Source organism: Rana temporaria, chromosome 4 (assembly GCF_905171775.1).
Source record: "Rana temporaria chromosome 4, aRanTem1.1, whole genome shotgun sequence".
Lineage (NCBI taxonomy): Eukaryota > Metazoa > Chordata > Amphibia > Anura > Ranidae > Rana > Rana temporaria.
Window position 1 is genome coordinate 79,556,318 of NC_053492.1, and position 18,392 is coordinate 79,574,709.

At 40.9% G+C, this 18,392-nt stretch overlaps 1 protein-coding gene across 1 annotated transcript in view; it reads left to right on the top strand.

Annotated features, from left to right (window-relative positions):
- Positions 1–18,392, top strand: part of GREB1 (growth regulating estrogen receptor binding 1) — a 213,598-nt gene that overhangs the window by 155,659 nt on the left and 39,547 nt on the right. The window contains exon 24 of the mRNA XM_040348569.1: positions 2,514–2,672. Within this exon, the coding sequence (XP_040204503.1) occupies positions 2,514–2,672 (159 nt within the window). The remainder of the gene's footprint in view (positions 1–2,513; positions 2,673–18,392) is intronic.

The window sequence follows — 18,392 nt, forward strand, 5'->3', positions numbered from 1 at the left end:
ATTACCACTTTTTTAACGCATTTTTAGGGCGCTAGCGGTAAAATTAACACAACACTGCAGGCGTTTTAACAGAGTTTTTCAAGCGTTATTGAAGCATGGGCAATTTCAGTCCTGCTGTTGTAGATGCTCTTTTTTTTTGCTTGCATGTTTACATTTTTGGGAGATCATGTGACTTTTCTACAGCTCAGAGCGGATTATAGGCGCTTTTCAGGTGTTTTTACAGCGCTTTCAATTCATTTCAATAGAGAGGGCCGTTTTTGGAGCGTTTTTTTTTTCAGTGCCCAAAAGCTGCTTCAAAGATGCTGCTTGCAGGACTTTTCTCAATGCCCCGCCAGCGCAACGCCTCAAGCCTCGTACACACGACCGAGTTTCTCGTCGTGTGTACATTTTTCATTGAGGAAACTGTCGAGAAACTCGACGAGCCAAAAAGAGAGCAAGTTCTCTATTTCCTCGACGGGAATGGAGAAACTTGCCTTGTCGAGTTCCTCGACAGCCTAACAAGGAACTCGACGAGGAAAACGATGTGTTTCGCCCGTCGAGTTCCTCGGTCGTGTGTACGAGGCTTTAGTGTGAAAGGGTCCATTGAGATGTATGGAGAGCTTTTATGAGCTTTTTATGATGATTTTAATAGCGCTATTTTTAATGCTAAAACGCTGTAAAAGTGATCCAGTGTGAAAGGGGTCTTAAGCCCTTAAACCACACAGGATGTGCGGTGGCGGTATAGTGCCGCTAAAAATAGCAGCGCTATACCGTCTGAATTGCGGCGGTATTCGGCTGCTAGCGATGCTGTATTAACACCCGCTAAAAGCCGAAAAAGTGTTAATACCGCACGCAAAATCAGAGCTATTCATTCTATGTGAATGGGGGCACAAGCAAATGTTATTGGGCTTTTGTTATTCATTCATACAAAATAGAATGAATCAGGAAAATACTGCATACTACAGTAGATGATCATAGGAAATACATACTTATTTACTATGATTGTATACTCCATTTCTTGCCCACAATGCAGTATTTCCCAAACCAATCTATTTTTTTTTCTTCAAATACATTTTATGTTAACTTTTTTGCAGCTTTAGAAAAAAAAAAAAAAATCAGAGAAACAAAGCATAATTAAAACAGCAGCAACCTGTATGTGGGAATGTATTGATTAGGACCTAATGTATTTCCCACAATACAGTTTTAAAAAGTAGCACCCGTATTGCTTATAAATCCACTCTATTTTTAGTGAATGAATAGCATTCAACCTGGAGAAAAAAAAGCCTAATAACATTTAGTTTTGCCCAATTCACCAAGAACGAAATTACAAGCAGTTTTACAGGACAAATAGTTTAACCTCCCTGGCGGTAAACCCGAGCGTGACTCTGGGTTGGTTTTCAATGTTAGGATCGGTATCCCCGAGTCACGCTCGGGGTGGACGTGCAGCGGCGCGGCTTACCTTTTGCTGGATCCACAGGCAAGTTACTCACCTTGTCCCTGGATCCAGCGATGCCACCCCGCTGTGTGAGCGAGCGGGACCTCCTCGCTCGATTCACAGTCTCCCCGTGTGCCGCCGATCTCCGTTCCCTGCGACGTTACGACGCACGGGAGCGGAGAACGGCGCCAAATTCAAAAAAGTAAACAAACACTTTACATACAGTATACTGTAATCTTATATATTACAGTACTGTATGTAAAAAATACACCCCCCCCCTTGTCCCTAGTGGTCTGCCCAGTGCCCTACATGTACTTTTATAAAAAAAAAAAATGTCATTTCTGCCTAAAAACTGTAGATTGTGCAAAAGTGTCCCTTTATGTCAAAAATGGTTTTAGATCAGCTAGAAAACAGCGATAATAAATTATAATCACTTGCAGAAATGTGCGATAGCGATTTGTGGGGAAATTCGTCATAAAAAAAAAAAAAATAATGACAGCGACAATTCTGCAACTGAGCAAATTTCAGTGATTTTGAGTTGATTACATTATTGAATAATTTTTATTATAATTATATTATTATTTGTTATAATTATTATATTATAATTTATAATTTTGTTTTAAAAAAAAAATCATACCCGGGATGCCTACTAGACTCTTGCTTGGTCAGATTTAAGTGAGTTATTTCTAAAAATTACAGGCCTACAGTATAAAACGCCAAATTTCCTTGCAAAATAATTGTACCGCTTTTGGTACGTAATTCCAGACAGAATCATACCGCCAGGGAGGTTAACAATATTTTTTTAAAAATATATACACTGTGCATAGACAACAGTGACATTTGTTTTTATAGTACACCCAGAGCTATACCCACCTTTAATTACTGCTGTGTACACTGTCCATTCTGGCAGATATGCAAGATTGCCATTCTGGATATGGAGACAGATCATCTGGGTATAGAGGGATGTGTTTTTGAGTATGGTCAGATTAATATTTGGGCTTAAAATTCGATTTTACACATTATTGTTGCTATCCTGTATCTAATATCTATTCAGCTCCTGTTTGTTTTTGTGTTGCTCTATTTGTGTCTGATTTTCAAGGCCTCAAAGAGAAGCCTGAGCAGAATTTCCATCAGATCTTAGACATGTGGCCCAGTGAGGATTTAGTGAGGAAGATGGACTTTGACTACCTGCTGCATGATCCTAAGTATGAAGATGCAAGCATTATCTCGTCTGATTTTCCCAATCCCAGCCCCGAAGGTAAAATCATATATTGTTTATTCATGGGTTTATTGCATAAGAAAATTCCATAATGCATTTCTATATAAATTGCATCGAAATCATTGCAGTTATCGATCTACAGCAGCTTTTCAGAGCCAGGGGTTGCTGATGTTGCTAGAGGTTCCTTGAGCAGTGAGCAATAGCAACATGTATTCCTGCAGTATTGTGCCAGCATTGTTCTGGCAACAGATCCACTTAGCAAAGCCAGTAGCAAGTGAACAGTTTTTCCTCTTGATTGTCATGTAAATAACCACTGACATGGACTGGACACCAATGATTATATTAGCTGTCTGTAAGGGTGGCATTCTTCCCACTAACCACCAATGTAAGAAGCATTACTGGTGCACTGCTAGAGTCCTAGCTCATATAACCCCTTTAGTAGAAACCCCTTACATACCCTTACCATTAGATTAAAGACATGACACCTTCTGGATTAATTGGCCAACAAAGGCCCCTTTATTAATTCCAAAAGATAACATAAAATAAACTTATAAAAATAACTATTTTAATAAATATATATAATCTTTAAATAAATATATATATTTAAACATAAACAACTTTTATTGACCCAAATAACTTTTTCTAACTACTGTGTAAGAGGTTCCTGAGAGAAGGTAAAGAATGCTATGTCATCGGCTGCCCACCATCACCAAAGTATTCTGGTCTCTAGCCATGCTCCCACCAGCTCTGAGACAATGATTTGATCGTTCCTTCACTCTTCAGCCCGATTTACCAATAGCCCGCTTAACCAGATAGGGAAGGTGCCCACCACGAGACAGGCCCAAAACCCTACCAACCATCTCTGATATATACCTCCAATATATATCTAACAACCACCAACCAGCCCTCAGGAACCCCATGCCCCTGCCAGCACCACCTGAAACGAAAATACACATTAAAAACAAATACCCATTCCAAACAACTTCCAACAGGGAGGGAGGGAAAAATCAGCCTGTGTGTTACCTCTTCCTGCCTTTGGCGCTGAATGACTAGCTCCGCCCCCCTCAAACTTATAGTGAGCTGCCTCGTGCTGCCAGCCCCTCCCCCTGGCAAATACTGCACCCAACCCCACATCCTCTTCCTGGAGCAACATCCTCAGCATTCCTCCCAGTCATGCGGAAAGAAGACATTGCAGTCGTGGTGGGAACAATGATCAATTCCAGACTTGACTACGCAAATGCCGTCTATCTCGGACTCCCCAAATACCAAATCACTCGTCTGCAAGTCGTTCAAAATACGGCCGCTCGATTAGTGACCGGCAAAAAAACATGGGAATCAATCTCACCTTCACTGAGATCCCTTCATTGGTTGCCAGTAAAAGACAGAATTACTTTCAAGGCACTCTGCCTAATGCCTTTGTGTATTCAAGGAAACGCCCCCCAATATCTATGCGAAAAAATAAAAGCTCACAACCCCAATCGCGTTCTGCGATCCACCAATCAAAATCTATTCCAGATACCCAAAGCCAGATACACGTCCAAAGGAGATCGCAGATTTGCAGTCCAGGGACCTCGACTGTGGAACGCTCTACCAACCACTATTCGATTGGAGTCGAACCACTTGGCCTTCAGGAGAAAGATTAAAACCCATCTCTTCTGAGGTCAAAGAGGTTTTTACTCATGCAATGGATACAGCACCCAGAGGCGATTCAGTTCGCAAGTGTTTTGCGCTATATAAGTTTTTCACTCATTCACTTATTTATGCGGCCCCTCTGCCTAGGTTTCCTTTACTCCGGGGCATTCTTTCTTCCCACTGACCACCAATGTAAAGAGCATTCTTCTCACTGATCACCAATGTAAGGGGCATTCTTCCCACTGACCATCAATGTAAGGAGCATTCTTCCCACTGGCCACCAATGTAAGGGGCATTCTTCCCACTCACCACCAATGTAAAGGACATTCTTCCCACTCACCACCAATAAATTAATATTCTTCCCACTAATCACCAATGTAAGGATCAATCTTCCTCCTGATCACTAATGTAAGGAATATTCTTCCCACCGATCAGCAATGTAAGACTCATTCTTTCCTCCTGATCACCAATGTAAGGGGCACGCTTCCTCCTGACCACCAGTGTAAGGAATAGTCTTTCCTCTGACCACCAATGTAAGGAATATTCTTCCCACCAACCGCCAGTATGGTGAGTATTCTTCCCAATGACAATCAGTGCAAGGGGCATTTGTCCCACTGACAACCAATGTAAGGATTATTCTTCCCACTGACCACCAATGTAAGGGGCACTCTTCCTCCTGGCCACCAATGTAAGGAATAGTCTTTCCTCTGACCACCAATGTAAGGATCATTCTTCCTCCTGATCACCAATGTAGATAATATTCTTTCCACCAACCGCCAGGATGGTAAGTATTCTTCCCAATGACTACCAGTGTAAGGGGCATTCGTCCCACTGACCACTAATGTAAGGGGCATTCGTCCCACTGACCACTACAAGCATTATTTTCACTGGCCGCCAATGTAAGGAGCACTCTTCCTCCTATTTACCAATGTAAGGAGCATTCTTCCTCCTAATCACCAATGTAAGGAGCATTCTTCCTCCTAATCACCAATGTAAGGAGCATTCTTCCTCCTAATCACCAATGTAAGGAGCATTCTTTTCACTGGCCGCCAATGTAAGGAGCATTCTTTCTCCTAATCACCAATGTAAGTACCATTCTTCCTCCTAATCACCAATGTAAGTACCATTCTTCCTCCTAATCACCAATGTAAGGAATATTCTTCCCACTGACCACCAATATAAGGAACATCCTTTCCCCTAACCACCACTATAACAAGGCATTTTATTCATTGACCAGCAGGGTGAGGGGGCTCTTCTCCTATTGACCACCAGTGTGATATGGCTATTATACTATGAGCTTCAGATATAATTGTTTCTAGCTGGGGTTCCCCGAGACATGAAAATTATTTCAAGGGTTTGTCCACAGATAAATGGTTGAGAAAGACAAATCTACGGTGAGTTCTTACATTTACAACAAATCTAATACTGTGAAGGTGAGAACTTGAAAGGTAGCCAGCTCACCCAACATGAGTCAAGATAAACGATCAACACATCAATCTAATTAAAGGTTGTCTTTTTACCCAGCAGGGGGTACAACACCTGGAAGCTACCTAGGTGTTTTAACTACCTAGTTACATAGTTACATATAATAATACCTAGTTACCCATTGCTAGGAAACAACTGTGAAAGCAACCAACATGTTTATATTTTTCATTGCTAACACTGAATAATTTAACACTGTGTAAGACCATAATGGAGCTCGACAGGTTTTAAATATTATTTTCATTGCATGCTGTTACCATCTTGATTTAATATAGCAGAGTTTAATTGGTTCACTGTTATTTAATTATATTTTACAGTTTAAAAATGGCTACATTATAAAAAGAAAATTCAGAGTTTCATAATGCTCTCTACTGTAATGATGGGAATATCTGAGTTGAAGTCTGAAGGTGCCCACATTAGAGGTTCTAATATAATCAGCTGCTAGCACTGATCACATCCCAGAAGGCTGTGCATTCAGTATAAAAGTAACAGAAAAAAAGTGCTGTGCTAAAAAATATGCCTTTGTGTTTTTTACACATAACACGCTACACTGTGTCTGTAGAAAACCACATAAGGAATAATATAATGACACCACTAACTCAAATTAGTGTAACTGTGTGCTCAATTATAGTGCAGCATGTGAACTATTTTTGATTAGTTTATCTACTTATCCATATATTCACACTCTATTAATTGCCTATAGAAGATTACATGCATAAAGTGCTAATTAGTGCCACAACTTAATGCTAATTAAAGTGATTTTGTGCAACAAATAACAATTATATGCATTAATGCTCAAATAACAACATCTGTCATAAAAAACATCCAATATAAGTGTGCTCAAAATATTCAAAAACGTGTTCCCATGCACTACAAAAGTGCTATGTGCAAAGTACTATTTTGCTTGATTCACAAACTGACATGCATAATATATACAGTCCATTCACAGTTAAAAAAAAATCCGAAGCAACTGGTGATAGCAAGGCGTGTCCTGGTGTCCACTCTGGTGCTCCCCCTTCCGTATATGCGCTCACCTTAGAGCGTGTGACCCTGAAATTAAGCCTGGTCAGAACACGCATATGAACCACCTCTGGGTTCAGTGATTATGTTGGAATCCTGGGCTGATTGCTGGTAATGTGTTCCACATGTGTATGATGAAAATAACTCTATAGTTTGATATAGTTTTAAAATGTTATTGTGTAAATAAAACTTAGCCCCTACTGTGGGGTACTCAGATTTCGTGGGTACTACAGTGCACCACTCTTTACAAGCTCAAGGATACTGCTGAAGTAACGTGTCCTTTCTTTTAGCTAAGAATGCTCCACTGCCTCCTGCACTATCCTGTCCCCTCCCCTATGCGTGTCGATACTGGTATTAACTTGTATCTTCTTCAGGGGAATATCCCTAAAACACTAGAGACCCATTGTCCTATAATTATGATAGTCTTATATGTAATCAGAATTATCCACAGGGATTAAACAGCATCTTTGACACACAAAGTTTTTCCAACAGGAGTTTTTGGAAGTTTACCTACAGCAGGCAGAGCAGTAATTCACAGCCCACACATTTCCAAAGAATTGAGAAATAGAAATATATTAATTTCACAAATTTTTTTATGATATTTCCCAGTGACTGAGGCCTATCTAATCATTGTGACATAGTTTACCTGAAAGTCTGTATTGGAGGTTGTTGGAATATTTATTGCAGGCTGCATTCACACCTGAGTGTTTTCAGATCATAAAACGCTTGTAAAACCCCAGGAAAAAAACACGCCTGAAAAATGCCCAACAAGCAAAATCCTATTCATTTCAATGGTGCCTGTTCACATCTGAATGTTTTGTCACCAGAAGCAAAATGCCTGAAAAATGCCTTGGTCAGGGCCTTAGTCAGGGAGGTGACCAAGAACTCGATGGTCACTCTGACAGAGCTCCAGCGTTTCTCTGTGGAGAGAGGAGAATCTTCCAGAAGAACAACTATCTCTGCAACACCCCACCAATCAGGCCTGTATGGTATAGTGGCCAGATGAAAGTCAAAAATCACCTGAAGGACTCTCAGACCATGAGAAACAAAATTCTCTGGTCTGATAAAACAAAGATTGATCTCTTTGGCCTGATTGGCAAGCATAATGTCTGGAGGAAACCAGGCACCACTCATCTGGCCAATACCATTCCTACAGTGAAGCATGGTGGTGGCAGCATCATGCTATGGGGATGTTTTTCAGCAGCAGGAACTGGGAGACTAGTAAGGATTGAGGGAAAGATGAATGCAGCAATGTACAGAGATGTCCTTTAACCGGCTCCAGAGCGCTCTGGACCTCAGACTGGGGCAAAGGGTTATCTTCCAACAGGACAACAACCCGAAGCACACAGTCAAGATAACAAAGGAGTAGCTACGGGACAACTCTGTGAATGTCCTTGAGTAGCCCAGCTAGAGCCCAGATTTGAACCCAATTAAACATCCCTGAAAATGGCTGTACACCGATGCTCCCCATCCAACCTGATGGAGCTTGAGAGGTCTATAAGGGTCACCACCATTTACGATTTACATTCCATCAACCACGACAGCTTATCCGACACTCTGACCGACAGGGCCCATTTCATTTCCCAGAATAACGAGACTTCACACACAGCTCTGTTACTCTCTGGTTTCAAAATGAATGAACCAATGCTTTAATGGTACACTCTCAGCTTTTTATGCAGTTACAGGCATGTTACAGTAATCAAAGGAACAAAGACACACTCCACCCACACATCACACAATGGGGCTTCAATCACATTATTTTAGATAATGACATTCAGGTGAGTTAATTACTACTCATTACCCAGACGATCTGGCTCTGCGACAAGTTCCCCTCACCTGTTACACAAAACACATTCCTTTACTAAACATAATTGACATGCTAATTCCCTACCCCTGAAAGGAGACATCTGACCTCTCAGACTTAATTAGTACAATGAACACAGAATGTAATCACAGCAAGATACTTTAACATCCCATAATAGCCAGCCAGGCTGACTCTCAGTTTCAATCCACATCACTACAGTAGCAGACTTAGTTAGCATCTCAACAGTTTAAGCATCGAAGTAGACACTCTTATTGACCGGTTGGGGGTCAGCATGAAATCACCTGTAATATGTCCAGATCTCCTGCAATACATGAATTATCATTTCTCAGCCATCCTATGCCCAAAAGGGGCATAGGATGACCCTAGACCCAAGAGTCATTAGTGACGCTGGCACAGGAGTACCCCACATCCTTCAAAGGTCTCTGGGTGTCACGAGCCATTCCGTTACAAGGTCCTACAAAGAAGAATGGGAAAAACTGCCCAAAAATAGGTATGCCAAGCTTGTAGCATCATACTCAAAAACACTTCAGGCTGTAATTGGTGCCAAAAGTGCTTTAACAAAGTATTAAGCAAAGGCTGTGAATACTTATGTACATGTTTTTTTTCCACTTTTAATATATTTGCAAAGATTTCAAACAAACTTCTTTCACGTTGTTATTATGGGGTATTGGGGAAAATAATGAATTTAATCCATTTTGGAATAAGGCTGTAACATAACAAAATATGGAAAAAGTAAAGCGCTTTGAATACTTTCCAGATGCACTGTAACTTTTCTTATGGAAGGAGTCTGCTAGTATTCTGAGGTAATAATCTCTGTCTTTTGGATCCAAGAATATTCAGTGGCCATCTGATACAATTAAATATTCTTAAACTCTGAAGACTGAAATAAACATTTCAGAAAACTAGCAGACTCCCTCCACAAGAACATGAACAAAATCATTACTATAAGCATAATCATAGCCCTGAAAACCCAAAGAGAAAATCTCCTTCAATAGAAAGAAAAAAAAATAGTTACCACATACAATTTGGTACTAGAGAGGATAAGAAAGATAATCAAAGACTTACAACCCATCATAATAGAGAATGAAACTCCTAAAGAAACATTCCAACAACCCCCGATGCTGGCTTTCATAGCTCTCTCTCTCTCTCTCTCTCTGCCTTATCTCACTAACTCTCCAAGTTTAATTACCATTGTTGTGTACATTTGTGTTTTTTTCCCTTTAAATTCTGATAAAACTTTGTGTATTAGCACTGCTTGGACTTTGAAGAAGGTGGTACACCTGGAAGCTTGTCCTAAAATTTGGATGTCAGTGCAAATAAAAAAGTATCACAGACAGTGCTTAAAGTGGATGTAAATCCGATTCATAAAATTTAAGCTGGGCACATATATCTGCAGTGTTTTTTTATCTCTCTTCAAAGCACCCGTAGCTGTCTCCTGCTCCGTTTTTCTGTTATCAGCCTGACAAGTTCTCCATCACATATAGGGGTGAGCATTATGTTTGACTCGAACATTGGCTGTTCGCCTGTTCGCTGAATAGAGAACAATTTGGGGTGTTCGCGGCAAATTTAACACCCATTAAAAGTCTATGGGAGAAATCAAAAGTGCTAATTTTAAAGGTCAATATGCAAGTTATTGTCATAAAAAGTGTTTGGGGACCTGGGTCCTGCCCCAGGAGACACGTATCAATGCAAAATAAAGTTTTAAAAATGCCAGTTTTTTCGGGAGCAGTGATTTTAATAATGCTTAAAGTAAAACAAAAAAAAGTGAAATATTCCTTTAAATTTCTATAGCATACTATATTTCTATAGTATGCCTGTAAAGTAGCACATGTTTCCTGTGTTTATAACAGTCTCTGCACAACATGACATTTCTAAAGGAAAAAAAGTAATTTAAAACTACTCGCAGCTATAATAAATTGTCGGGACCCGGCAATACAGATAAAAGTCATTGAAAAAATCGGCATGGGTCTGGTATGAATATTAAGGGGAACCCTGAACCAAAATAAAAAAAAATGCGTGGGGGTACCCCCCAAATTCCATATCAGGCCCTTCAGGTCTGGCGTGGATATTAAGGGGAACCCTGCGCCAATTTTGTTTTTAAATGGTGTAGGGGGTCCCCCTCAAAATCCATACCAGATGCTTCAGGTCTGGTATTGATTTTAAGGGGAACCTCACGCCAAAATTTTAAAAAAATTGTGTGGGGTTCCCCCCAAAAATCCATACCAGACCCTTATTCGAGCATGCAACCTGGCAGGCCGCAGGAAAAGAGGAGGGGATGAGAGACCTCCCATCTCCTGAACCGTACCAGGCCACATGCCAACATGGGGAGTATGTCCCCATGTTGATAGGGCAAGGACATCATCCTCACAACCCTTGCCCGTTGGTTGTGGGGGTCTGTGGGTGGGGGGCTTATCAGAATCTTGAAGCCCACTTTAACAAAGGGGGCCTCCGGATCCCGGCCCCCCCCTATGTGAATTGGTACGGGGTACATTGTACCCCTACCATTTTACCAAAAAAATCCAGCGCCGTAATCCTTCTACGAGTCCGACCCGCCACTACGAACGATAGAGCCACCCGGCTGAATGATGCGCGACCCGTCTGACAGTTCTTTTATAACCGACGGTGGGGCCACCCGTCACGTGGACGGGTGACCCCACCCCTCTCTGGTGCAACGAGAAACCTGTGTTGCGTCAGAGCGGGCGGGGGTCACCCGTATATGTCAATGGGCAACCCCGGCATTTCCCCCCTTGCATCGGGGGGGCGGGGTCCCCCGTCCACGTGATGGGTGGTCCCACCCTCAGTTATAAAAGAGCTGTCAGACGGACCATGTGTCATTCACCTGGGTGCCTCCTTTGGAGGAGGCTCTATTGTTTGTAGCAGCAGGTCGGACTCGTAAAAGGATTACAGCGCTGGATTCTTTTTTTTCTTGTCCCAAGCTGTGTGTGTTTTTTCTCTCTTTTTTTGTGAAATGGTGGGGGTTCAGCATACCCCTTACTAATTCACATGGGGGGGCCGGGATCTGGATGCCCCCTTTGTTAAAGAGGGCCTCCAGATTCTGATAATCCCCCCTCCCGCAGACCCCCACAACCACTGGGCAAGGGTTGTGGGGATGAGGCCCTTGTCCCCATCAACATGGGGACATCCTTTCCATGTTGAGGGTATGTGGCCTGGTACAGTTCAGGAGGGGGGCCACTCTCTCATCCCCCCCTCTTTTCCTGTGGCCTGTCAGGTTGCGTGCTCGGATAAGGGCTTGGTGTTGATTTTTGGGGAGAACCCCATGCCATTTTTTTATTTTGGTGCCGGGTTCCACTTAAAATCCATACCAGACCTGAAAGGTCTGATATGGATTTTTGGGGGGAACCCCACGCCATTTTTTTTTATTTGGCGCAGGGTTCCCCTTAATATCCATACCAGACCTGAAGGGCCTGGTAATGGAATTTGGGGGACCCCCAGGCATTTAAAAAAAAAAAATTGTTTCGGGGCCTGGTAATGGACTAAGGGGGGAACCCATGTAATTTTTTTTCAATTACTTTTATCTGTATTGCCGAGACCTGACAATTCATTATAGCCGCCAGTAGTTTTAAATTTCCTTTTTTTCCTTTAGAAATTTAATTTTGTGCAGGGACTTTTCTAAGCACGTGAAACATGCATTACTTTACAGGCATACTATAGACACCCCCCAGGTACGAAATGTAAAGGAATATTTCACTTTTATTGTTTCAAGCATTATTAAAATCACTGCTCCTGAAAAAACTTGAGTTTTTAAAACTTTTTTTGCATTGATACATTCTATTCCTTCTGCATGTCTCCACTACACACCTTCCGACTGATATGCATAACAGCTCAGCACAACATGCGGCAATGAACTAACCTGTGTTGTGATACACTCATTTTTGGCAGTACACTGAAATGTATTTAAGTTCATTGCTGTTATTCGTTCTGAGCTTTAACGCACATCCATAGGAAGGTGCATTGGGGTTCCATTCATAATTCAGTAACACACACAAATAAGATGATGTGAATTGGCCCTTGGATACCTGTCATGAAGCGTGACAAAGAAAAGTTGTGATGTACTTGATACATCACACAGGCACCCTAAAGTGGCTGTGATCTTACCACCTGCTACATCTTTAATAATCCTATGCAAATACCAACTTTGTAAATGTTACATACCTAGATGGTTCAGGAATAATGATTAAGACCAGGAATGAATGGAATACGTTAGTGGCATGGCCTCAGTTGAGGGGTTTGTGTTGTCTGCTGCAGTGTCCTTTGCTCGCCCAGAGGCGATTAAGTTTGCATGTGCTGCGCTATATAAGTTTTCATTCATTCATGCTCAGTAAACTTACTGGATGTTCTATACATCCTTGGTGTGTGGCCCAATAATTTTCTGCTTAGGTGGGGTAAGTGTGTACACTCACAACATACATAGATGGTTGAGGAATTATGATTAAGACCTGGAATGAGAGAAATGTGTTAGTGGCATGGCCCCATGGTGGAAGCTTTCCGGTGTGTGCTGGAGTGTCCTTTCTTCCTGCTTATTAAACTTACTGGATACATCATCGATGTGTGACCCACATTTTAGCTTAGGTGAGGTAAGCAGACCTAGAATGAGTAAAAATACATTAGTGGCATGGCCTCATGTGGGAGGTTTTCGGTGTGCTGTAGTGTCTTTTCTTCACGCTTAATAAAATTACTGGATGTTCTATACATCATCGATGTGTGACCCAATCCTTTCAGCTTAGGTGAGGTAAGCAGACCTAGAATGAGTGAAATGCGTTAGTGGCATGGCCTCATGTGGGAGGTTTTCTGTGTGCTGTAGTGTCTTTTCTTCATGCTCAATAAAATTATTGGATGTTCTATACGTCCTTGGTGTGTGGCCGCATCCTTTTATGTTAGGTGGGGTAAGTGTGCACATTCATGACATACCTAGATGGTTCAGGAACTATTTCACAAGGCTACTGTGACACTTTTGGTTAGACAATGTTGAGATAGAATGTGACATTTTACAATTTACAATGCATTCTGTCCACCATCACCCTTATTTTGCTTTGTTAGGTGTCCTTGCATATCTCTTCTAAAGAAATACGATTTGTATGTTCTTTAAGCTCAGTAAAACACACAGTATGTTATTATCACGCCTGATTAGTAATACAATGCAAAGAGCAAAGCTCACCAAGCTGTATTTATAGGAACCGATCAGAATCCCTCCTATACTGGTCTGGCTTTCATAAAGTAAATTCTTAATTTAACTTATTATAGACGGTTGCGTTTTGCTCCTTGCGGTATCTGTTGCATAAGGCTGGACATGTTTCGGTAAAGATCTCCTTTAATTCGTAGTGACAGCTACCTTGCCCTAGTCAGCAGGTGTCCTATAATGAGAATGTAACGGTAACAGTGTATACAGGAATGTACGTGTTCTCCTAGATAATGGATTCTGTGTAGCTGCCATGTCCTTATTCCCAGTAATTGGTTGCTCATCTCCTGGGAGATGTGTCCAGTGTACCATTCCATCATGATTTCAATCTTTCTGTCTGCTTGTATCCCTTCAATCAGGTCTTTGCATTGGCTCGTCTTCTTTTGAATGATTTGATGGGCATTGTTGTTTGGTCTTCCCATCTGACAAATAATCAAAGTGTAGAATTCTTCCTGTGTGTCTTCTCTACTACCTTTCTGCTCCGTGTTATTTTTTGATATGGGCTTCTGATAGATTTACTGGCTATATTTAGAAACTTTTGTTATATTGTTTCTTTATCTATTATTGTGTGTAAATGCATTTGGCATTGTATGTGGGCTGCATTGTTTATTGTGGCTTTTATTTATGTAAGATGGAGGCAGCTGCCTATGATTGATATAGCTATTCTCAAAAGTAATATATTTGAAGGGTAGTGTGGATTACACTCTGAGATTCCCAAGATTACCCATAATATGAATTTGTAGAATCTATTTCCTAAATGAACAATAAAGGTAGCCTTCAGCCAAACATTATGTTTCATTAACTGACTCATTGCACACAGCCTACCATCTCAGTGGTGCTCATTATGGCCATAGCATTCATCTTCTATGTTCTCTTGTCCTGTTAGCTGAAGCACTTTGGTTGCTAATGAGCAACTACACTTGTAAAGTGCACAGTCTCTTTGCCTTTAGTACATCAACCCCTATATCTTTTCTGTGAGCTCCATGCATGTTCTCTGAACTTCCTGCAGCCTCCTTATAAGGAGGTTACACATCAGAAAATCACGTAACCAGGAGCTGTGGTACTACCTAGTAGCATTGTATACAGTTCAATGAATATTGTTTTTTTTTAAATCTTTTTAATAAAGCATTTCATAACATAGTAGATATACATATGACAAATATTAAACATCTCCTAAAATATGCTCTTGCAGGAGCATCAATAGGGATCATCTATTATACAAAAAAAAAGATATATCTTCATCTATACTCAATACAACTAATATTATGGTGAGGCTCGTATACCCATCGGTTCCTTTTATCAAAGATTGTTCCATACTCTATGCTACAAATTCTAACATTTATTTAGCGTTGGACTCTATTTATCCTTACCGGTTTCTTTGATATATCTTGCATTTAAGCCATAGACTGTTCTGAGGCGGTTGTAGGTTGTGCTAACCAGCTGGACCATACCCTTTCATATTTTTTTGGACAGCCTCTATTCAAATATGTATCTTTATATAATGGCAAACTATTATTCACTAAATACTTCCAAAAGGCCAATGAGGGGGAGCTGTTTTTTTTTTTTCAAACTTAATGTAATTGCCTTTCTCGCATAAAATAAGAGCAAACCTATTTGTGTTCTTTTTACCACCATAGGGATAATATTTTCTACCAATCCTAACAAGCCAATCCCCAACTTTCGCTCTAAAGTAACAGATGTAACTTCAGCAATTACGCCCAAAACCTCTTTCCAAAACATAATAATGGGGCATGTCCAGAAAATATGAGAAAGATCTCCTGGAGAACCACCACATCTCCAACAATCCTGAGAACGCAATGGGCTTATTTTATGCAATCTATATGGTGTGTAATATGCTCGATGGGCTATCTAAAATTGTATAAGCCTATCTTGAAGGGAATCCAATATCTAAAAAGAGAACCCCCATATTTTCCCCCATTCCTCTTCTTCCAACTCCGGATCGATCATCCCGCAACCATCTCGCTCAGAGCCCACCTATATCAGGTGACGACATTGAAACAAGATGGGTATATAACCTAAAAATAGATTTTTTACCACCTCCTGTACTTACTATTTGTTTTAGGACAGACTACATAAGGTGCAATGGGCCTTGAGAAAATTGACCATTTTGTTTACTAAAACTTTCTGTTTGTGTTTTCAAAGCTCTGAACTATTCCATCTAATATATGGAGGGTTCCTTGATGCGGGGGTAGGTCGGACTTTGCACAACCTTGGTGTGGCCAATCACATGTCCCAATACAGGGGGCGTGCTTTCTTTAACGCCTCCCGTCCTATCATCAACATCAGATGGGATGCGCGCGCACATCCGGCCACCTTTTCGTCTTTGGCCGGTCCGAGACTGTCAACACATGTCTCCTCCCTATGCGCTCCAGCTTACATCATCACGCTGGAGCGCATTGGATGCGCGCGCAAGTAACTTGGGACGCGTGGACCGGATATGATGCCAGGGGTCATGTTTGACTCTTATCATTTCCGGTGGAGATGTCGCTCTTAAGGCCAGCGCTGACACAATGTATGTCAGACGCTGACTTGGACGGCGTGAGGGAGGATATCACATTACACGTGGAACGCTGCTTTAGTCAGCTCTCTGGTGTCACAACATAAATAAGGTAATTACTTTCCAGTTTATCTCCTTAAGTTCTAATCCTCTACGCAGGCTTTCCTTGTCATGGGCATGAACTTAATCTATTTATTATTCTGTCTGTTTATAGAATCGGAACCTAAATATATATAACTGCCCTTGGACCATTCTGACAGCATTGCCTTTAACTATAATGCCACTGGGATAGTATATCCCCCTAGGACAACAGCTTATAGTATTATATACTCCATGTTATTAACCATCTAAGGTAAACTCTCTTCCTTTTCAATTATATTCTTCTCTAATAGACGGGCACTACGCTGCAATGCAATAGTTACTTTTTTAAAAATAAATTGAATTCATCTATATACCTATATGCATACATATTTTGTACTTTACTTACTTATAGAACATATTATGAATTCAGTATGAACTACACTGGACTCTATTGACAGCATTAACCCTATATCCAAACTTCACTACTATTGAGGAGAGAATTAGATACAACGTACAAATACCTGTATCTCTTCCTCCTCAATTGTGGTGAACCCCCTCTATACATCTCATTGTCCGCACCTGTTAAAATCAAGTGGATCTGGCTTCCACTGATTGAAAGTGCAGCAGTCAATACCTTCCGTCCGCATCAGGTTCGCCTTCGCTACTTTCTGGGCAGCTTGTTCTGCCATGGTTCTTTGAGCTTTTTAAACATTTATTGACCATTACATGTAAATAAGGAACAGAAGTATCATGCAAGCCCTGATGAAGCACATCTAGTGCGAAACTAGTTGGCAATATCGCATCTACTTTTCTTCTAATTATAACCCTCATTTCCTTTTTTGTATAAATCATGTAAATTTGGTCGTGATCTTGTATATTTCATTTTTTGCTAACTTATTTTATGAAATGTGAAACTTTATATCTATATAATTAAATTATTTTTGATATCTAAAAACCTTGTGTTTTGTGCGCCTACCTTCGATACTAAGAGCAACACACCTCACGTAAAAATCCCTATATTTGGAGAGGAGACTTCTCTCCTCCCCTTATATAAGCTAACCTTTTTATTTTTTGCTTATTTTATGCAATCTATATGGTGTGTAATATGCTCGATGGGCTATCTAAAATTGTATAAGCCTATCTTGAAGGGAATCCAATATCTAAAAAGAGAACCCCCATATTTTCCCCCATTCCTCTTCTTCCAACTCCGGATCGATCATCCCGCAACCATCTCGCTCAGAGCCCACCTATATCAGGTGACGACATTGAAACAAGATGGGTATATAACCTAAAAATAGATTTTTTACCACCTCCTGTACTTACTATTTGTTTTAGGACAGACTACATAAGGTGCAATGGGCCTTGAGAAAATTGACCATGTAGTGGGATTTCATAAAACACACATTCATTTCAAACTGAGTAGACTTTTTTGATTTAGGTTAAGCCCAGATGCAATTTTCCTGCATTGCATTAGCAGCTCACTGACTGCTAATGCTTAGTATGTGCTCTACTGATACATGAGTCTTTAATGACAGGTCCACTTTATATATAATTATGGTGACAAACTGAGCAAAAGTTAAAAGTGGGACTTTATTAAGCCTCTTTTGAAAAATGATTACGCCCTCTTGGTGGAGTAAACCCAAACCAGCCTTCAGTTCTGGATGTGATGATGTACAGTATACAGTAAAGCCAGCCATAGACTGTTCAATTTTCTTTCCTGCAACTACAGGAATCTCTTCGGAGCTATTGTGTTCTCCCAGCGGGGGGTCATGGGGAGCCCATCCGTGTTGGGAGAACACACAGTGATTGCCGGTGGGGGGTCACAGGGAGCCATACCAGCCAGAAGAACACACAGTGATTATCACCGTTGGCAATAATCACATGGAAAATTGGACATGCTGGTTGTACCTAAGTCGATCGATGAATTGACTTGGGTACAACCAGCCTGCTCATGGATGGTTCGAATATCAGCCACTTCCTACTGAACCAGCTAAAATTTGCACC